Here is a 23,545-nt window from a genome sequence, read left to right as displayed (position 1 = left end):
AGCTCGAATATAGAGTTCCAGGTCATGGTATCAAGTCATTAAATTAATAGAAGCTAACTTATGAATACCTATTAGGTATACGTCATATTTTGATGGGACTGAATTCTATTTTCTGACACATAGTTTTCACAGTTATTTAAGTCGGCTATTCCATTTTGTGAGGCAGAATTTAACAGACATTTCTATGAGGTGTTCTCTGTGTATTTGCGGCTCAGCATAAGGCCCGCACATTTGATCTCATAAACTAGACGACAGAGGCAGCTCTTGCGTTATTAACAGAAAACAATAAGAAGTGTCAAACTCTCAAAAGGTGTTTGTTTAGAACCACCGAAGTTTGCTTACCAGAGCTCTGGGAGTAATAATTTTTTATCCTTAATGAATTAATAACAGAATAGATAGAACAGAATACAGCTTAGAATAAATATTGGAACAAAGCGGCTGAACGCTTCGACCAATTATGACACATCTTTACACTCATACTACCAACATATGGATTACGATCTGGGGTCTTTTTGACCACAAGAAGAAACTATTGTAAAAAGCATCATAGCAAAATGTCTAATTAATTCTTACCAAAACGTCATTAGACATGTAAATAATGTTATCTGACATAATATAAAAGAACCAAAACGGACTGTGTTTTTATATATTACAGTTAATTTGCATATTCTGTCAAATTAAAATAGATATTTTTTCCAAAGTACAATCCACATTACTACTAATAAGGAGATTTACCATCATTTGATTGTAGTATAATTTCGTTTTTAGAATTTGGAAGTAAATATGAATATTAGCTCCACTGATCCTGAGAGACAATGACAAAAATTATGGCTCAGTTTTCCCCCACAGCTAGCATTAACAGTTGGAGTTGTAGGACCTACATTATGGCAGGATGCTTCAAAAAGCCCAAATCCTCAGTTACCTCAAACCAAATGTTATAGCAACCCAAATACCATAACAAGTTGCACATAATGGAGAATATTATAGGAATTCTCATGTTTATATAACATTTCTGGTAGAATAATTTTTTGGGGGGAGAATACACATCAATACATCACTATGTTTACATTCAGAGGGTAGCTGGTTTCTGTTGTACAGTTCTAGTATTCATACCAATGACAGACTTTTATGAGCTGTTTTGACTGCAACTAAGTATACATTCAGAAAGTATTCAGACCCCTTGACTTTTTCCACATTTTGTTATATTACAGCCTTATTCAAAAATGGATTACATAATTTTTTCCCCTCATCAATCTACACACAATACCCCATAATGACAAAGAGAAAACAGGTTTTTAGAAATTTCTGCAAATGTATATAAAAAAAAAAAAACAGAAATACCTTATGTGGGGAAAAAAAGTATTTAGTCAGCCACCAATTGTGCAAGTTCTCCCACTTAAAAAGATGAGAGAGGCCTGTAATTTTCACCATAGGTACACGTCAACTATGACAGACAAATTGAGAATTTTTTTTCTCCAGAAAATCACATTGTAGGATTTGTTATGAATTTATTTGCAAATTATGGTGGAAAATAAGTATTTGGTCACCTACAAACAAGCAAGATTTCTGGCTCTCACAGACCTGTAACTTCTTCTTTGAGGCTCCTCTGTCCTCCACTCGTTACCTGTATTAATGGCACCTGTTTGAACTTGTTATCAGTATAAAAGACACCTGTCCACAACCTCAAACAGTCACACTCCAAACTCCACTATGGCCAAGACCAAAGAGCTGTCAAAGGACACCAGAAACAAAATGGTAGACCTGCACCAGGCTGGGAAGACTGAATCTGCAATAGGTAAGCAGCTTGGTTTGAAGAAATCAACTGTGGGAGCAATTATTAGGAAATGGAAGACATACAAGACCACTGATAATCTCCCTCGATCTGGGGCTCCACGCAAGATCTCACCCCGTGGGGTCAAAATGATCTCAAGAACGGTGAGCAAAAATCCCAGAACCACACGGGGGGACCTAGTGAATGACCTGCAGAGAGCTGGGACCAAAGTAACAAAGCCTACCATCAGTAACACACTAAGCCGCCAGGAACTCAAATCCTGCAGTGCCAGACGTGTCCCCCTGCTTAAGCCAGTACATGTCCAGGCCCGTCTGAAGTTTGCTAGAGTGCATTTGGATGATCCAGAAGAGGATTGGGAGAATGTCATATGGTCAGATGAAACCAAAATAGAACTTTTTGGTAAAAACTCAACTCGTTGTGTTTGGAGGACAAAGAATGCTGAGTTGCATCCAAAGAACACCATACCTACTGTGAAGCATGGGGGTGGAAACATCATGCTTTGGGGCTGTTTTTCTGCAAAGGGACCAGGACGACTGATCCGTGTAAAGGAAAGAATGAATGGGGCCATGTATCATGAGATTTTGAGTGAAAACCTCCTTCCATCAGCAAGGGCATTGAAGATTAAACATGGCTGGGTCTTTCAGCATGACAATGATCCCAAACACACCGCCCGGGCAATGAAGGAGTGGCTTCGTAAGAAGCATTTCAAGGTCCTGGAGTGGCCTAGCCAGTCTCCAGATCTCAACCCCCATAGAAAATCTTTGGAGGGAGTTGAAAGTCTGTGTTGCCCAGCGACAGCCCCAAAACATCACTGCTCTAGAGGAGATCTGCATGGAGGAATGGGCCAAAATACCAGCAACAGTGTGTGAAAACCTTGTGAAGACTTACAGAAAACGTTTGACCTGTGTCATTGCCAACAAAGGGTATATAACAAAGTATTGAGAAACTTTTGTTATTGACCAAATACTTATTTTCCACCATAAATTTGCTTATAAATTCATAAAAAATCCTACAATGTGATTTTCTGGAGAAAAAAAATCTCATTTTGTCTGTCATAGTTGACGTGTACCTATGATGAAAATTACAGGCCTCTCTCATCTTTTTAAGTGGGAGAACTTGCACAATTGGTGGCTGACTAAATACTTTTTTTCCCCACTGTAGGTATTCAGACCCTTTGCTCGAAATTGATCTCAGGTGCATCTTGTTTCCATTGATCATCCTTGAGATGTTTCTTCAACTTGATAGGAGTCCACCTGTGGTAAATTCAATTGATTGGTCATGATTTGGAAAGGCACACAACTGTCTATATAAGGTCCCACAGTTGACAGTGCATGTCAGAGCAAAAACCAAGCCACAAGGTCGAAGGTATTGTCCGTAGCACTCAGAGACATCATTCTGAAATGGAAGAAGTTTGGAACCACCAAGACTCTTCCTAGAGCTGGCCGCCCGGCCAAACGGAGTAAACGGGGGAGAAGGGCCTCAGTCAGGGAGGTGACCAAGAACCCGATGGTCACTCTGACAGAGCTCCAGAGTTCCTCTGTGGAGATGGGAGAACTTTCCAGAAGGACAACCATCTCTGCAGCACTCCACCAATCAGGCCTTTATGGTAGTGGCCAGACGGAAGCCACTCCTCAGTAAAAGGCACATGACAGCCCGCTTGGAGTTTGCCAAAAGGCACCTAAAGGACTCTCAGACCATGAGAAACAAGATTCTCTTGTCTGATGAAACCAAGATTGAACTATTTTGCCTGAATGCCAAACGTCACGTCTGGAGGAAACCTGGCACCATCCCTACGGTGAAGCATGGTGGTGGCAGCATCATGCTGTGGGGATGTTTTTCAGAGGCAGGGACTGGGAGACTAGTCAAGACCGAGGGAAAGATGAACGGAAACAAAGTATAGAGAGATCCTTGATGAAAACCTGCTCCAGAGCGCTCAGGACATCAGACTGTGGCGAAGGTTCACCTTCCAACAGGACAATGACCCTAAGCACACAGCCAAGACAACATAGGAGTGGCTTCGGGACAAGTCTCTGAATGTCCTTGAGTGGCCCAGCCAGAGCCCGGACTTGAACCTGATCCAACATCTCTGGAGAGACCTGAAAATAGCTGTGCAGCAACGCTCCCCATCCAACCTGACAGAGCTTGAGAGGATCTGCAGAGAAGAATGAGAGAAACTCCTCAAATACAGGTGTGCCAAGCTTGTAGCATTATACCCAAGAAGACTCGAGGCTGTAATCGCTGCCAAAGGTGCTTTAAGGAAGTACTGAGTAAAGTGTCTGAATACTTATGTAAATGTGATATTTCAGGTTTTCTTTTTTAAATAAATTTGCCTAAAAAAATAAAAACCTGTTTTTGCTTTGTCATTATGGGGTATTGTGTGTAGATTGATTTAAAAATAAAAAAATTGAAAAAGTCAAGGGGTCTGAATACTTTCCGAATGCACTGTATGTGTGGTAATGTCCATTTTGTAGACGGTCATACCTAGTTATAACCAGTTATAACCATAGACGAGTACACAAGGTGCTCCCTCTCTGTAGGTGATCTGTCTATCTGGTCAAAATAGCTCCAACTGGTCCCCCTCCACCCTCTGAGGATATGGAATTATGTAGAATTTAATATTATGTCTCCAGAGAAAACTGGATTCAAAGACATACTTTTTTTTTTTGATTTGCACTAGAACAACTACTTTTCTGAGAGTACACGCCAGTACAGCTCTCTGTGTAGATTCAGAGTGTTTCTGAGTTTTGCATTGTAGTTCTATCGAGTATTTATACCATTGGCAGACCTTGTATACCATTGTCAGATTTTTATTTGCACAAAAAATAATGTCATTTTGGGTTTGTACACAGCCTTACGATACGTGGTATAGAAAAGTACAATTTTATGTGAGTACTTTATCTGTGCAGATGATCTGTCTATCTGGTGGAATGATAACTTGTTATTCTGTCTCCTGAGAAACCTAGATTCAAATATAGATCCTATCTATCACATTTTTATAGGCGGAATAAGGTGTTTTTGGCTGGGGTCAAAATGACCTCAAAAGGACTCTTATTTTTTTTTAAAGTCCATATTGATACAGAAACACTAAATAACTAAAGAATGATTTAAATGTGTTAAAGATGCACTATGCAGAAATCGCTCCGCCATTTCCTGGTTGCTAAAATTATAATAGTTCGCCTAATTTCAGTTTATGTGACAAAACAAGCAAGTATAGTGTAGAGAATCATTGTACCATCTAAACCACTGTGAAATATATTTTCCTTAACCAAAACATTGTATTTCCAGCTGTTTGAAGCTGGTGTAAAAAAACGAAAGTAAAAGACGCAAAAACTAAACATAAGAATGGGAAGCATAGAAACAGCGCACATACTTTCAATTAGAATGACAGATCTATAACTCAGCTTTCTATGTGAATTTGGTCGGGTCTCCCAAAAGGTTACATATTGTAGCTTTAAGAAAAAGTTTATTGACAAAGTCATGAAAAACGTTTAAGAATTGAATAAACCACCATAAAATAAATATGCCTCTGGGGTCAAAATGACCCCAGTCAGTCGTATTAGGGTTAATAAAGTAATCATTGTTATTATTATTTATATATTATTATTTATTCTATATTATTATTATTCAATGGCAGAGATTTGCAAGACCAGGGAATTGCAACGGTAACTAGAAACAGTAAAACTATAACAGTGCTTCTACACTGAACAAAAATATAAATGCAACAATTTCAAAGATTTTACTGAGTTACAGTTCATGTAAGGAAATCAGTCAATTGAAATAAATTCAATAGGCCCTAATCTCTGAATTTCACATGACTGGGAATACAGATATGCATACTGTATGTTGGTCACAGATACGTAAAAAAAAAAGTAGGGGCGTGGATCAGAAAACCAGTCAGTATTTGGTGTGACATCATGCAGCACGACACATCTCCTTCACATAGAGTTGATCAGGCTGTTGATTGTGGGCTGTGGAATGTTGTCCCACTCCTCTTCAATGGCAGTGCGAAGTTGCTGGATATTGGCGGGAACTGGAACAAACTGTTGTACATGTCTTTCCAGAGCATCCCAAACATGCTCAAAGTGTGACATGTCTGTTGAGTATGCAGGCCATGGAAGAACTGGGACATTTTCAGCTTCCAGGAATTGTGTACAGATACTTGCGACATGGGGCCGTGCATTATCATGCTGAAACATGAGGCGATGGCGGCGGATGAATGGCACAACAATGGGCCTCATCACGGTATCTCTGTGCATTCAAATTGCCATCGATAAAATGCAATTGTGTTTGTTGTCCGTAGCTTATGCCTGCCCATACCATAACCCCACCGCCACCATGGGGCACTCTGTTCACAACGTTGACATCAGCAAACCACTTGCCCACACGACGCCATACACGCTGTATGAAACCGGGATTTATCCGTGAAGAGCACACTTCTCCAGCGTGCCAGTTGCCATAGAAGGTGAGCATTTGCCCACTGAAGTCGGTTACGACGCTGAACTGCAGTCAGGTCAAGACCCTGGTGAGGGCAACGAGCACGCAGATGAGCTTCCATGAGAAGGTTTCTGACAGTTTGTACAGAACGACGTTGGAGGAGGCTTATGGTAGAGAAATGAACATTCAATTCTCTGGCAACAGCTCTGGTGGACAGTCCTGCAGTCAGCATGCCAATTGCACGCTCCCTCAAAACTTCAGACATCTGTGGCATTGTGTTGTGTGACAAAACTGTACATTTTAGAGTGGCCTTTTATTGTCAACAGGCAAAACATGAAGGGTGGGCTGACAGGCACACAAAGGAAATCTATAGTTTTAATATAATAGTTATAATAGTTATAATAGGACTTAAAGGAGGCCAAATCATCGGATTGCCGGCAGCTTTTTCAGAGGATATTTTTCAGAGCACAACAAATTTGCTGCGGTCAGCTGCCAGTAAATTGGTGCTTCGTCAAAACTATTGATTTGTAATGTCTTACTGGCCTTGATCTGGAACTGCAGCAAGTCCATTTCCTGCTGGGGACCTGATAGAGATGATGAGAGAGATCCGCAGACCAGATACCTTTGTGTAGTCCCCTGTAGCTCAGTTGGTAGAGCATGGCGCTTGCAACGCCAGGGTTGTGGGTTCGTTTCCCACAGGGGCCAGTATGAAAATGTATGCACTCACTAACTGTAAGTCACTCTGGATAAGAGCGTCTGCTAAATGACTGAAATGTAAAAAAAAAAAATGTAAACGTATCCAGCACAGTGTTAATTTTGGCACTCTTTTTTAGATTTTGTCTAGTTTAGACTAAAATACCATTAAGTCTAAATATAATACCCACTGCTAGTAGTCATGTATTAATCTAACAGTAAATTGTATGTCCTAAAAAATACAGCAGTTGTAGCCCGTGTAGCTCAGTTGGTAGAGCATGGCACTTGCAACGCCAGGGTTGTGGGTTCGATTCCCACGGGGGACCAGTACAAACAAATATGAAATGCACTCACTACTATAAATCGCTCTGGATAACAGCGTCTGCTAAATGACTAAAATGTAAATGTAGCCTGCTACCCTATGCACTCACAATGGCAATTGCGCATTTCGCGTGCTTTGTATCTCAAAGCCGTGTCAAATATATTGGTTGTAAAATAGTTGCTATTGAGCTCAATATTAGGAGATGACTATTAAAATATATACCCACAGAAAGCTGAGAACAGCAGTAGTTGCTTCCAAAGCTGTGTACTGTAATTCCCGCAATTGTATTTTGAAATGTTCAACAACCTGAAGCTCATTTTTCTCTCATCCCAGAGCGCACATGGTGGGGAGAGGGAGAGTGGCTAGCTCATCACAGCAGCAGGCCCCAGCGAAACAGTCCCAGGGGCTAGGCAGACACTTTCATTACTGGACTCATGAGGAAAATGCACTTTATTGTTTGACGAAATCATGGTTTTAAGTGCCAAAAAATAAGACGTTTTGAAACTTTTGAGTGAGGTGACCATGTAATGAATGTGTAGGTGACACTGGTGCAACCAACTGAAAATGTTACTCGCCAAGTCAAAGGGTCGCAAAATGCGACTAAATGGTCGCAGTCTGGAGCCCTGCCCCTTGACATAGTGTAGCTGTATTGTAATCAACGTTCTGTCATCAGTAGCGGTCTGAGAGGTTGCAGCAAACTAACTAACTAACATTATCAATCAGTCTGTTATTACCTGAGCGTATATAGTGGGATGATGCGCTTTCAGATGTCTCTTGAGGTTGGTAGTAATTACCTCCGTCAACGTGTGGGTGCAAACGCGGTCTTCTCCCGTGGAAACATTGCATTCGGTCTTGTTTGAATGATGACAAGTGGCTCCAAACGTCGCATATTTTTCTCCCGGGAGTTTGTACCACCGGGATGTTTTATGTTTTACCGCCAGATTGGAGGTTCAATCTCTCGAAAAAATCCTGTCCAATCCAGTCAGATTTTAGTCACAGAGATAATTTAGTCTCGTCTCGTTTTTGTCAACTGAAATAAAAAAACATTTTTGTTTAGTTCTAGTTTTTTTCTGGGTCTATTTAGTCAGTTATCATCTCATCAATTGCCACTGAAAAATAGGTGTTTGACGAATATTTTTGTTGACGAAATGAACACTGATCCAGCGGCACAGAGCAGCTCTTACAAGCAGATTGGTAAATTGATTTGACCGAATCCTAATGGATGTTTGAGTTGTTCTTTGAGTTGTACTCTCCTCCGTCTTGGGAACTAATTTTGTCTCAGTGAGGTGCATGAAGTTGGCTGTACGCCAAGCGTTTGAGAATAAAACATGTTTTGGCTGTGCACCAAGCGTTTGTGAATAAAACATGTAATCTCGTTTATTCTCATTAAAATCTAATAGCCCATTTCAATCTGAGCAGAGATATTGCACTGCAGTCTGTACACAGATTATCTGGCACCTCAGTGATGGAAGCACAACGTTAATCCAGTCAGTCGGATGCACTACCTTTGTATTCCCCCACACCAGGGGCTCTTTTCTTCCTGTGGCACTCTGTGACAGATCATTATGCAGAGCAAATGGGACAGGTCCTCTGATTACGGGGACTAGTGCTAACTCCCGGCCATGCTTCTATGTATATGAAGAGAGGCGAGAGAAGTGGGGAGTGGGCGAGATTTGAAGTGAACAGAGTCAGCACTCCTGCCCGCCACACAGTACACACACACATGTGTAGGCTCAGCCCTGATTTATGAGCTCTCTGACACCTGGAGTTGGAAGACAGAGGACCATGCCAAAGGACTAGTCAGCCCTTCCCCCTCTGAGGGGCCAGAATGTATCTCTGTTACAGTATCCAGGGGACTGACTATTGAATGAGTGACAGAATAATGCTACAGTATCCATGTCTGGTATCTACCTGAAACTTGTTCACTGAGGATAACTCTGATGCTATTTATATGTATGTATGATCTCTATGGTTACTTGTATCTGTATAGGGTGAACTCTAAATTACTCTCTGAAGTGATATTGTCCTGTCAGGAATTCTGTCTCATCCCCCACACACGCATTTAGATGCTGTGACACCCTGTGGAGATTGGGCCTCGGTGGTCAGGTTACACTGTAAACTTGATATCGTTTGATTGGTCAATGGTGGTTGGTTTTGGGTTGAAAGGTTACACCTTTAGATGTTATAAAATTAATTAAACACCTTTGTTCTCTCTCTTATCCTGTATCCTGCCCATGGAGGAAGGTTGTATGATTAATTCTCATTTCCTAGGCTTCAAGGCCTCTGGCCTAGTAAGCATCTCTTTGTTGATGCTTTGCCTTTTAAGTTAACCTTAGAATCTATATGCCTAGAATAACACTTTGTTAATGTCAGTATTGCCTTGTAACTTAAGCTTTATGCCTTGTATGTGAATCCATTCATTTTACAAAGTTATTAAATAATACTTGCTTTGATATTTGCTTCTCATGACCATTCATTGATCTTAGTCAGCTAAACGTGTAATACTTGATTGCGCATGGTTCAACTATAGTCTCTTGCATATTGCTAATTATCTTTATGAAGTCAGATAAACATTTTAATAGGCTTAGTCTTATTACGAGTTGCATGTGAGGTATTTATAATTTCATATACACTGTATATACACAAATATTACTGCCCACTACATACACCTCCCCCATCCCCACCCTCTAATTCCCACGCTCCCTCCGGGGGGTTGGGGGGGGGTGTACTTTATGTCTCCTGGACCGCTCGTCAACCACGAAGGGAGGGTTTGATTTCGTTTAGCGTCTGGGACCATGAAAGGGCGCGAGATAGATGTAAAAAGGATTTGGCTACTGTGCTGTGTTCCCTCGAGTGAAACTCCACTTCCTAATTATCTTAAAGCTGTCTAATGTCTGTCTGGCTTACTGACAGGCTCAGATTCACTGTGGTAGAGAGACACCGGACCACAGATACAGGAAGTGATTATTTAACAGTAGTATCCTCACAATTGAGAGAGAACACTTGGCCTGAGGCTGATTGGCACATGTCCTCCATCGTACTGTCCATTTCTCCTCAAAGTGAATGTTGTGTTTTGTTCCTACACTTTCTACCTGTGAGGTTCCATCCTGAGCAAACCTGTTTTATGCAACAACAAAAAAGATCGGTTTCATGTTATATGGATAAAGGGACACATTTGACTTTAGGTTCAAGCCTGAGCAAAATGATCTGTCACTGAGCGCCACAGGAACCAAATAGCCCATTGTGTGGGGGGGGATCCAAAAGATAGTGAGGCTGCCCTGACTGGATTAACGTTACGCTCACATCACTGAGGAGCCAGATAACTCTGTGCACAGACTGCAGTGCAATATCTCTGCTAGGAATAAACGTGTTGCACAGGGGGCTGTGGATCACATCAGTAGGTCATATCAACCAGATTCCTAGTGCAATTAATTTCATTTTCATTTGAGTCATTTAGCAGACGCTCTTAACCAGAGCGACTTACAGTTAGTGAGTACATACATTTTTCATACTGGCCCCCTGTGGGAATCGAACCCACAACCCTGGCGTTGCAAGCGCCATGCTCTACCAACTGAGCTACACCTTTCTTCACTGCCATACTAGATCAACCAGATTCCTGGTGTAATAACACCACACAGTTATTTATTTATTATGCATGACTAAATCAAATCTGTCTCTTATCAGTTTTCTATAATGCTGTTACGGTTCTTGAACACATCTGTCTGTATCATCAGGCATCGGGAGGGGGGGGTTGGGGGGCAACTTTATGTCTCCTGGACGGCTCGTCAACCACGAAGGGAGGGTTTGATTTAGTTTAGGGTCTGGGATCATGAAAGGGCGCGAGATAGATGTAAAAAAAAATGTGGCTACTGTACTGTGTTCCCTCGAGTGAAATTCCTCTTCCTAATTATCTTAAAGCTGTCTAATGTCGGTCTGGCTTACTGACAGGCTCATATTAACTGGTTCCCATTGGATGGTTACTATGTGAGAGACACTAAGATAGGGATTCATGGGCTGTGTTCCGAATCACAGACCTCCATACTATTTAGTAGGCTCTGAACACAGCCACACACAAGAGAATGGTCTACTAACTCTGTGGTCGCTCGACTAAACGTGTGTTCATACACGCGGAAGGCTCCTGCAATGTCTTTAAAGAAGAGATATCTACTTTGTCAATCAACACAGCCGTGAAACTTGTGAAAAAACAACTGGTTTGCAGTTCACTTCACCTCGAAGCGTAAATACAATCTCCAAACAAAATACAATCCTCAAACACCCGTGAGCTTGTTGGCTAGCTCCCACTCCAACATTTTCAAACTTTTCAAATACCCCATGTTGAAAGACGACTCCAAATGATGACATCTCAGCTGAGGGTGATCTCCAATTACCTTCAATTAGATACGCTACCACTTCATTTTAAAAACACCAACAAATGTGCTTCACATTGAACTGAGAGAGAAAACGTCTCTAGCTTATCAAAATTGTTGTGGTGAAGAGAGGGAGGCCCAGAGTCTGTTGTTGTTGCTGTTGTTTTCTGTACACATCTCTATTTCTAATCGGGTGACTGGATAACTGCCCTGGGGTTCGACTCTCATCACATCTGCACTCACTCACACACTTCACACGCTCGCACGCACACTCACAGAGTGGAGTAAGAGCCTTTGTGTGCTAAAACTTTAATGATGACAGACAAATAGGAGTGTGGAGGATCTGCAAGATGAGAGCTTTATCTTTCTGTTTGTGTTGATGGGATAGCGCTGGGAGGAATACGCCTTTGCATTGCTATTTACCATACAGGTACAATGTTCTTACATCAAGCTTTGGTTTACAGTGGGGGTATAAAACAGTACGTCCCCACCCTCTGGAAATGTCTTCTTCGTGGGAGGGTAGTGAAGTGATGTTGCAATCTCACCACTTCACTTGAGTTAACATAAAAGCATTTTTGGAAATGTTTGCTAATTAGCGTTAGCGCTGAGTGCTGTGAATCAGGGTGGAATCTCTAATGATCCTGTTCAAACGTGCAGAAATAACATTTTTACATTACATTTTAGTCATTTAGCAGACGCTCTTATCCAGAGCGACTTACAGTGCATACATTATTATTTTTTTCATACCCCCTGTGGGAATCGAACCCACAACCCTGGCGTTGCAAACACCATGCTATAACTATCTGAAGCACAATTAAGCATAATTATTAATTAATTATAGTATTATATTACTCTCTTTAAAGGTCCATGATTATATTAGTATAATTAATATTATAATATTATATCATCTATTTCTCACCAAAATATGGAGAGAGGTGCCATAACAAAATGGGGAGAGAGTACAATCTTGCCTAGGATAGCTGCTGACAAGCATTTGGAAAACAGAAGTCCTTCAACCCTTGCGCTGGTGTTAATGAAGGCTCTATTTACCCTGCCACTGACTTAATGAAGGCTCTATTTACCCTGCTACTGACTTAAGGAAGGCTCTATTTACCCTGCTACTGACTTAATGAAGGGTCTATTTACCCTACTACTGACTTCATGAAGGCTCTATTTACCCTGCTACTGACTTAATGAAGGCTCTATTTACCCTGCCACTGACTTAATGAAGGCTCTATTTACCCTGCCACTGACTTAATGAAGGCTCTATTTACCCTGCCACTGACTTAATGAAGGCTCTATTTAACCTGCTACTGACTTCATGAAGGCTCTATTTACCCTGCCACTGACATCATGAAGGCTCTATTTACCCTGCCACTGACTTAATGAAGGCTCTATTTACCCTGTCACTGACTTAATGAAGGCTCTATTTACCCTGCCACTGACTTATTGAAAGCTCCATTTACCCTGCTACTGACTTAATGAATGCTCCATTTACCCTGCTACTGACTTAATGAAGGCTCTATTTACCCTGCTACTGACTTAATGAAGGCTCTATTTACCCTGCCACTGACTTAATGAAGGCTCTATTTACCCTGCCACTGACTTAATGAAGGCTCTATTTGCCCTGCCACTGACTTAATGAAGGCTCCATTTACCCTGCTACTGACTTCATGAAGGCTCTATTTACCCAGCTACTGACTTAATGAAGGCTCTATTTACCCTGCCACTGACATAATGAAGGCTCCATTTACCCTGCTACTGACTTAATGAAGGCTCTATTCACCCTGCCACTGACTTAATGAAGGCTATATTTACCCTGCCACTGACTTAATGAAGGCTCGATTTACCCTGCCACTGACATAATGAAGGCTCCATTTACCCTGCTACTGACTTCATGAAGGCTCTATTTACCCTGCTACTGACTTAATGAAGGCTCTATTTACCCTGCCACTGACATTTACATTTACATCCTTCAACCCTTGCGCTGGTGTTAATGAAGGCTCTATTTACCCTGCCACTGACTTAATGAAGGCTCTATTTACCCTGCTACTGACTTAATGAAGGCTCTATTTACCCTGCTACTGACTTAATGAAGCGTCTATTTACCCTACTACTGACTTCATGAAGGCTCTATTTACCCTGCTACTGACTTCATGAAGGCTCTATTTACCCTGCCACTGACTTAATGAAGGCTCTATTTACCCTGCCACTGACTTAATGAAGGCTCTAATTACCCTGCCACTGACTTAATGAAGGCTCTATTTAACCTGCTACTGACTTCATGAAGGCTCTATTTACCCTGCTACTGACTTAATGAAGGCTCTATTTACCCTGCTACTGACTTAATGAAGGCTCTATTTACCCTGCCACTGACTTAATGAAGGCTCTATTTACCCTGCCACTGACTTAATGAAGGCTCTATTTGCCCTGCCACTGACTTAATGAAGGCTCCATTTACCCTGCTACTGACTTCATGAAGGCTCTATTTACCCAGCTACTGACTTAATGAAGGTTCTATTTACCCTGCCACTGACATAATGAAGGCTCCATTTACCCTGCTATTGACTTAATGAAGGCTCTATTTACCCTGCCACTGACTTAATGAAGGCTCTATTTACCCTGCCACTGACTTAATGAAGGCTCTATTTGCCCTGCCACTGACATAATGAAGGCTCCATTTACCCTGCTACTGACTTCATGAAGGCTCTATTTACCCTGCTACTGACTTAATGAAGGCTCTATTTACCCTGCCACTGACATTTACATTTACATCATTTAGCAGACGCTCTTATCCAGAGCGATTTACAGTTAGTGAGTGCATACATTATTGAACCCACAACACTGGCATTGCAAACGCCATGCTCTACCAACTGAGCTACATCCCTGCCGGCCATTCCCTCCTCTACCCTGGACGACGCAGGTCCTATTTAATGAAGGCTCTATTTACCCTGCTACTGACTTAATGAAGGCTCTATTTACCCTGCTACTGACTTGTAATCAATGGTCATTACAATAATAACCAATCACTGAGGAAAAGGGGAAAAAACATGACATTCTTGACAATATTAACCCAGTGTGTGTGTGTGTGTGTGTGTGTGTGTGTGTGTGTTTGTGGTTGTGATATTACATCAGAGGAGACATGCCTCAATTCCAACAATAAACAAATACATGTAAATAGGACAGAGTCTTTCACCTTTAGAAATCATTCTCAGCGCCTAATGATCTGGTATTGTGGCCCAACCTGCAGTTCTCTGGTTATAAATATCTGCTCCAATAGGATGGGCTTAGAAACCGCACTGCAGCTATCTCCATGTGGGTCACTACTGTGACAGAGGAAGATGCAACACCACAATGACCAGGTAAATGTTTGAATCCACTGAGCAAACACTCTCCCCTCTCTGTCAAATTCACCTGACAGTAATATGTCTACTCTAAGCTGTCTCCCCTATCTGTGTGTGTGTGTGTGTGTGTGTGTGTGTGTGTGTGTGTGTGTGTGTGTGTATGTGTTTGTGTGTGCCTGTGTGTGTGTGAGGGGGGGGATATGCGTGTTTGTTCGTGAGCGCTCTGCTCTTCAGCCCAGCAGAGACACACAGCATATGTGTGCCTATGTGTGTGAGAGGGGGTGATTGTCTGTTTGTCTATCTGCCTGCCTGTGTGTGTGTGTGTGTGTGTGTGTGTGTGTGTGTGTGTGGTCTTACAGATCTAGCTAAGGGGTGAGACAAGGGCTTGGGTGCCCATTGCATGCAGTAAGCCTCTGACACATTCCCCTTAGCCTGGGAGCCTGGGAGCCTGGGAGCCTGGGAGCTGTCCACATGCAGTGGTGCTGAAAGTGCGAGAATAGGCAAACAAGAAGATGCGAGTCTCATAGAAAAACCTGTCAATGCCCATGGGAAATGGAAATGGGAACCCTGTGGGACAGGCACTGGGAAACAGGCACTGGCAAACATACACTGTGGGACAGGCAGTGGAAACAGACACTGTGGGACAGGCACTGGGAAACAGGAAGAGACAGTGCTCTCACTCCTGATAGTGTAACACTTCTTGACACTGTACCTTTCCTGGACATCTTTCCGAAAGGCATGTGATTTGGTGCCTTTCGCTATTGAGAATATTCTCTCATGACAGAAGTACATCAAAGTGTTCCCAGTGTGTTATCATGTTCATCATATCATACTTCTCACCAATTAAAAGTCAAAGAAATGAATGGTTAAGTTCAATAAGTCTATTTCCATTCAGAACGATTGGGTAACAAATCATTAGGACGGCGCAACATGGTAACCTTGGAGACTGAAGCTCTGTATCATGTCAAAAGAATACACATGTAATCAACAATGACTGAATCACAGTTCAATGTGATAGTGTAATGTAATCACGCATGCACATACACTACATGACCACCTGCTTGTCAAACATCTCATTCCAGAATCATGGGCATTACTATGGAGTTGGTCCCCCCTTTGCTGCTATAACAGCCTCCACTCTTCTGAAAAGGCTTTCCACTAGATGTTGGAACATTGCTGCGGGGACTTGCTTCCATTCAGCCACAAGAGCATTAGTGAGGTCGGGCACTGATGTTGGGCGATTAGGCCTGGCTCGCATTCGGCGTTCCAATTCATCCTAAAGGTGTTCGATGGGGTGAAGGTCAGGGCTCTGTGCAGGCCAGTCAAGTTCTTCCACACCGATCTCGACAAACCATTTCTGTATGGACCTCGCTTTGTGCACAGGGGCATTGTCATGCTGAAACAGGAAAGGGCCTTCCCCAAACTGTTGCCACAAAGTTGGAAGTACAGAATCTTCTAGAATGTCATTGTATGCTGTAGCATTAAGATTTCCCTTCACTGGAAATAAGGGTCCTTGCCCGAACCATGAAAAACAGCCCCAGACCATTATTCCTCCTCCACCGAACTTTACAGTTGGCACTATGCATTCGGGCAGGTGGCGTTCTCCTGGCATCCGCCAAACCCAGATTAGTCCGTCAGACTGCCAGATGGTGAAGTGTGATTTATCACTCCAGAGAACGCGTTTCCAATGCTCTAGAGTCCAATGGTGGCGAGCTTTACACCACTCCAGCCGACGCTTGGCATTGCGCATGGTGATCTTAGGCTTGTGTGCAGCTGCTTGGCCATGGAAACCCATGAAGCTCCCGACTAACAGTTCTTGTGCTGATGTTGCTTCCAGAGGCAGTTTGGAACTCGGTAGTGAGTGTTGTAACCGAGGACAAACGATTTTTACACACTACGCGGTTCAGCACTCGGTGTTCTGCTCTGTGAGCATGTGTGGCCTACCACTTTCAGATGAGCCTTTGTTGCTCCTAAACGTTTCCACTTCACAAAAACAGCACTTACAGTTGACCGGGGCAGCTCTAGCAGGGCAGATATTTGACGGACTGACTTGTTGGAAAGGTAGCATCCTATGACGGTGCCACGTTGAAAGTCACCGAGCTCTTCAGTAAGGCCATTCTACCGCCAATGTTTGTCTATGGAGATTGCATGGCTGTGTGCTCGATTTTATACACCTGTCAGCAGCGGGTGTGGCTGAAAGAGCCGAATCCACTAATTTGAAGGGGTGTCCATACAAGTGATAGACAAATAGGATAAATTTTCTGAAAGACCACCGCAGCAGAATTTACACCCATCTCTCAGTAAGACCACCGCAGCAGGATTTACACCCATCTCTCAGTAAGACCACCGCAGCAGGATTTACACCCATCTCACAGTAGGACCACCGCAGCAGGATTTACACCCATCTCACAGTAGACCCACCGCAGCAGATTTATACCCATCTCACAGTAGGACCACCGCAGCAGTATTTACACCCATCTCACAGTAAGACCACCGCAGCAGGATTTACACCCATCTCACAGTAGACCCACCGCAGCGGGATTTACACCCATCTCACAGTAAGACCACTGCAGCAGGATTTACACCCATCTCACAGTAGGACCACCGCAGCAGGATTTACACCCATCTCACAGTAGGACCACCGCAGCAGGATTTTCACCCATCTCTCCATCCTTCACACCTACATAATGATTTACCATACATTTAGCATACAGTAATACACAGTTATGATCCATAGAAATAGGAAAAAGGCAACTTATTTTGAAAAACACATCAAATGAAATAAAAATGAACTCGACATATATTCCTCCAAAGAATATTGTATAGTTGAACCCATTGTTCTCCCTATAGGCTACAGAGAACATAATGGAGAACACCACAGCAGCCTCGGTTGAAGTCTCACGCTTCAGACCGTCTTTGTTATCGAGCCGCTTCGCTCAGCGTTCACACGTCTTGAGCTCCTCGATATGACTGTGTGAAGTGTGACACAGGAACGTTGTTAGCTCTGGCGCCATGCTAGAAGCTCGCTTGTGCACATTCCCATCTGTTCAATGTTAGCCCTGTTACTGCTCTGCTAGCTCAGATAGACCGACTAATGGTACCATCACTGGGGCTTATCACAAGAGTCTGTCCATGCTTTGCATAGGATATATCTGGGTCTATGTCTCACGGCTCTTGCTTCTATCTGTTTCTCTCTCTGTTTCTATATCTCACTCTCTCTCTCTCTCTGTTTCTATGTCTCTCTCTCTCTCTGTTTCTCTCTCTCTCTCTCTGTTTCTCTCTCTCTCTCTCTCTCTCTGTTTGTCTCTCTCTCTCTGTTTCTCTTTCTCTCTGTTTGTCTCGCTTTCTCTCTGTCTCGCTTTCTCCCTGTTTGTCTCACTTTCTTTCTGTTTCTCTCTCTCTGTTTCTCTCTCTCTCTGTTTCTCTCTCTCTCTCTCTCTGTTTCTCTCTCTCTCTCTCTCTCTGTTTTTCTCTCTCTGTTTCTCTCTCTCTCTCTCTGTTTCTCTCTCTCTCTGTGTGTGTTTCTCTCTCTCTCTGTTTCTCTCTCTCTCTCTGTTTCTCTCTCTCTCTGTTTCTCTCTCTCTCTCTCTCTCTGTTTCTCTCTCTCTGTTTCTCTCGCTCTCTGTTTCTCTCTCTCGCTCTCTCTGTTTCTCTCTCTCTCTCTGTTTCTCTCTCTCTCTCCGTTTCTCTCTCTCTCTCTGTTTCTCTCTCTCTCTGTTTCTCTCTCTCTCTGTTTCTCTCTCTCTGTTTCTCTCGCTCTCTGTTTCTCTCTCTCGCTCTCTCTGTTTCTCTCTCTGTTTCTCTCTCTCTCTGTTTCTCTCTCTCTCTGTTTCTCTCTCTCTCTCTCTCTCTGTTTCTCTCTCTCTGTTTCTCTCGCTCTCTGTTTCTCTCTCTCGCTCTCTCTGTTTCTCTCTCTGTTTTTCTCTCTCTCTGTTTCTCTCTCTCTCTCTCTCTCTCTGTTTCTCTCTCTCTGTTTCTCTCGCTCTCTGTTTCTCTCTCTCGCTCTCTCTGTTTCTCTCTCTATTTCTCTCTCTCTCTGTTTCTCTCTCTCTCATTTTCTGATATTTTGTCTCTATCTATCATTTTCTCTCTGCTCTCTCATTGTCTCTCAATTCCATTAAATCTAATAAAGCTTTATTGGCAGGGAACACATAGGGAAATATTTTCATTTTGTTTATGTCTCTGTGTGTGTGTGTGTGTGTGTGTGTGTGTGTGTGTGTGTGTGTGTGTGTGTGTGTGTGTGTGTGTGTGGTAGCAGTGAGCGGAATGAAGGGGATAAGGCTGCCACCTCCTAAGCCTGCAAAGAAAGCACAGAGGAATGACAATGACCCTGACACTGGCTGACTATGTGCTCCTTTAACTACCACGGCTTTACCTTCAATCATACAATATTACCTTCAAATAAACATAATTTGTCCGGACATCAATGTAGACATCCTATTGAATCACTGCTCTTTCACCCCAGAGCATCGGTACATTTCTAAAGTGCAGTATCACCATACAAGAAACAACCAAACCTGGTACATACTAAATGCCATAACGTACCCTTTCTCAAAGTGAACAAACCAAGTGTATCATAACAACACTTGAACACCTGTCTGGCCAGCTCTTTCATCTCATCCTGGTTGCGTCTCCAGACTTTCTCCAGACACAGGAAGGTGTGTGCAACAGTCTTCACGCACATCCACATTCATGCACAAACTCATGCAGCTTAGATTCATGGAGGTGCTTTACATATACAATGTTGAGCGCTCCTCTAACAGAACACCGGAAAGCAAAGAAGAGGTTAAAAAAGACAACCTGCTGCAACAAAGCTGCAGGAGTTACAACTACTGTTTGACATCCAACGGCAGGCATGTTGCAGGCACCTTTAGTGCAGAACCAACTTCCATTTCACTGCAGAACCCTACCTCTATGAGAGATACCAGAATGCGTAAAATAATAAGAAAAACAAAAATGGAATGAAGGGAAGAAGAGAAAAGAGAGAGAAAAGGATGGAAAAGAGAGTAGGTACGTACTGTATCTCTGGGGCAGCACGGCCACTCCGGCCAGATCCATGCTGAAGCAAGTCTTGAGTACTGACAGGTGTGGAGAGAGAGAGAGATAGAGAGAGAGAAGGGAGAAGTGGAGAGGACCCTGCTCCTGCCAGCAGACACACGATGTGAACACTGAAGGGAGCGTCTTCTGGCTTCGTGAGCACTCTGCTCTTCAGCCCAGCAGAGACACACAGCATATGTGTGCCTATGTGTGTATGAGAGGGGGTGATTGTCTGTGTGTGTGTGTGTGTGTGTGTGTGTGTGTGTGTGTGTGTGTGTGTGTGTGTGTGTGTGTGTGTGTGTGTGTGTGTGTGTTTGAAGGGAGAGGTGGGGATAAGAGAGGAAGGGTGTGGACAGATGAAGAGAGACAAAGTTAGAGAGAGGGGGAGATAGGGGGAGAGATAGAGAGAGAGAGAGAGAGGGAGAGATAGAGAGAGAGAGAGAGAGAGAGAGAGGGGGGAGGGGAGGGAGAGGGGGGGGAGAGGGAGAGAGAGAGAGAGAGGGGAGGGAGAGAGAGAGGGGGAGGGAGAGAGAGAGAGGGGAAGGGAGAGAGAGAGGGGAGGGAGGGAGAGAGAGAGAGAGAGAGAGAGAGAGAGAGAGAGAGAGAGAGAGAGGGAGGGAGAGAGAGAGGGGGAGGGAGAGAGAGAGGGGGAGGGAGAGAGAGAGAGAGAATGTGTGTGTGTGTGTGTGTGTGCGCTTGTGTGAGCAGAAAAGAGGGAGGGTTTTCATTAGAGAGGTTTATTAGCTGAGCCCTGGCAGTATCACACTTTGGGGAGCTACACTCCCTCCTCTGTATTGGTCATACACTGATTCAAAATAAACAGGAGTGCTGAGGGCATCTGTGTGTGTAGGTGTGTGCGTGTGTTAGTGTGCATTTGTGTGTGTGCTCGTGTGTGTATGCTAAGGTAACAGTGGGTAGTTGATAATTGTGGCACATTTGGGGCAGTGGGCTGGGCAGAGGCAACACTCTTCACCTATCACAGCAAAGCTCTCCGCTCCAATAACACCCCCTCTTCTTAGACCTCATGGTACTGTCTCCTAAATAGTCCTGGTACTGTCTCCCAATAGTCCTGGTACTGTCTCCCAATAGTCCTGGTACTGTCTCCCAATAGCCCTGGTACTGTCTCCCAATAGTCCTGGTATTGTCTCCCAATAGTCCTGGTACTGTCTCCCAATAGTCCTGGTACTGTATCCCAATAGCCCTGGTACTGTATCCCAATAGTCCTGGTACTGTCTCCTAAATAGTCCTGGTACTGTCTCCTAATAATCCTGGTATTGTCTCCCAATAGTCCTGGTACTGTATCCCAATAGCCCTGGTACCGTCTCCCAATAGTCCTGGTACTGTCTCCCAATAGGTCTGGTACTGTCTCCCAATAGGTCTGGTACTGTCTCCCAATAGTCCTGGTACTGTCTCCCAATAGTCCTGGTACTGTCTCCCAATAGTCCTGGTACCGTCTCCCAATAGTCCTGGTACCGTCTCCTAAATAGCCCTGGTACCGTCTCCCAATAGTCCTGGTACTGTCTCCCAATAGTCCCTGGTACTGTCTCCCAATAGTCCTGGTACTGTCTCCTAAATAGCCCTGGTACTGTATCCCAATAGTCATGGTACTGACTCCCAATAGTCATGGTACTGACTCCCAATAGTCCTGGTGCGGTCTCCTAATAGTCCTGGTACTGTCTCCCAATAGTCCTGGTGCGGTCTCCTAATAGTCCTGGTACTGTCTCCTCAATAACCCTGAAACATAGAATATCATACTAAATGGACTGTCTAGGATTTACATACAGAACAATACGAAATGCTCTAAGACCAGGTTGGATATCCGACATCAGGACAGATTTTTCTCCACAACCCAACCCAGAATTGTTCCGAGAGCCGATCCGTGACCCGCCAAATAACATCAACTTATGTCATTGTTTAGAGTAGTAGGCTATTAGGCAATTCATACCATGCATCTATTCATTTGTCTGCATGTCTATTCAACATTTGGATAAAAGGAAACCATGCCATGAATTAAGGCAGTTTGACGGGTTAGCAGTGTGGTTAAGGTTAGGGTTAGGCATTAGTAATAGCAGTATGATTAAGCTTAGGGTTAAGGTTAGGTTTATAATCAGATGTTATGACTTTGTCGCTGTGCCAGCTAGTCACCACTTTGCAGAGCGACCTCCTGGGCAAGATTCATGACAATAAATGCTGAATTCAGAACGAAAGACCTATCGTCTTATTTTCCCAATGCGATACGACACATTGACAACTAAAATCGCTTTGAAAAATAGACTTATAATTAGCCTTCTTCTTACCTAAAGCCTATAGCCGACATAACAAAACAATACCTTTTACATTCATTCAGATAATCAAATCGTTTAATTGCAACTTGAATATAAAAATAAACAAATAATCGTAAACAAATACCTGCTTGCACTTTTGCAGGCGGTGTATCTATCTATCAGGTTGTTTTCCTCCTTGGCCACAATGACTCCAATATCCTTCCAACCCGGCGATTTCACTCGCACAGCCCCCCGTTTCCACGATGGTGTATTTCACCATCATAACCTTTATTTAAATGTTTTTCTTGTTCCATTAGCCATTTTTGCGTGAGCCAGGGGAAATAAACTAGGACAAATTAGGAATGTTTCAGCACCACACAAATAATGGGCAGTTCCCTGCTCCACTCTCTCTCTCTCTCTGTGGCTGTCAAGCTCCTGGGATCCGACCGCAAGGGTAGCGCGGAAGGTCCAGTACATCACTGGGGCCGAGCTCCCTGCCATTCAGGACCTCTATACAAGGTGGTGTCAGAGGCCATAAGACTGCAAAATTGTTAGTTAAATAGTTAACCAATAGCTACCCAGACTATCTGCATTGACCCTTTTTGCACAAACTTCTTTTTACTCATCACATACGCTGCTGCTACTGTTTATTATCTGTCACTTTATTCCTGATTATATGTACATATCTACCTAATTTACCTCGTACCCCTGCACATCGACTCTGTACTGTTACCCCTTGTATTTAACAAAGTTATCGTTACTCATTGAGTATCTATTATTCGTTTTTATTATTACATGTTTTATTATTTCTCTATTTTCTTTCTCTCTGCATTGTTGGGAAGGGCCCACAAGTAAGCATTTCGCCATTGGTCTACACCTGTTGTTTATGAAGCATGTGACAACTAAAATGTGATTTGATTTGTATAGAAAAATATTATCTTGACTTAAAACGTTTCGGACAGCAATATAATTGTTCTGAACTGCAAGCTGACCCGCTGGTTGAAGATTTTTCTTCGGGTCAACTGTAGGGAACCATGGGTATCGATGTAGGAAAATAAAAATAAAATAAAAAATGTGTACCTTTATTTAACCAGGTAAGCCAGTTGAGAACAAGTTCTCATTTACAACTGTGACCTGGCCAAGATAAAGCAAAGCAGTGCGATAAAAACAACAACACAGAGTTACATATGGGGTAAATAAAACGTACAGTCAATAACACAATAGAAAATCTATATACAGTGTGTGCAAATGTAGTAAGTTATGGAGGTAAGGCAATAAATAGGCCATAGTGC

General features: G+C 43.1%; 1 protein-coding gene across 1 annotated transcript in view; it reads right to left on the bottom strand.

The window, feature by feature from the left end:
* Positions 1–20,185, bottom strand: part of LOC121537685 (1-phosphatidylinositol 4,5-bisphosphate phosphodiesterase eta-2-like) — a 169,809-nt gene extending 149,624 nt beyond the window's left edge. The window contains exon 1 of the mRNA XM_041845283.2: positions 19,971–20,185. Within this exon, the coding sequence (XP_041701217.2) occupies positions 19,971–20,010 (40 nt within the window). The 5' untranslated portion in view covers positions 20,011–20,185. The remainder of the gene's footprint in view (positions 1–19,970) is intronic.
* Positions 20,186–23,545: the final 3,360 nt, after the last annotated feature.

The sequence above is a fragment of the Coregonus clupeaformis genome, chromosome 24 (genome assembly GCF_020615455.1).
Source record: "Coregonus clupeaformis isolate EN_2021a chromosome 24, ASM2061545v1, whole genome shotgun sequence".
Lineage (NCBI taxonomy): Eukaryota > Metazoa > Chordata > Actinopteri > Salmoniformes > Salmonidae > Coregonus > Coregonus clupeaformis.
This window is presented reverse-complemented; position numbering and strand designations above follow the sequence as displayed.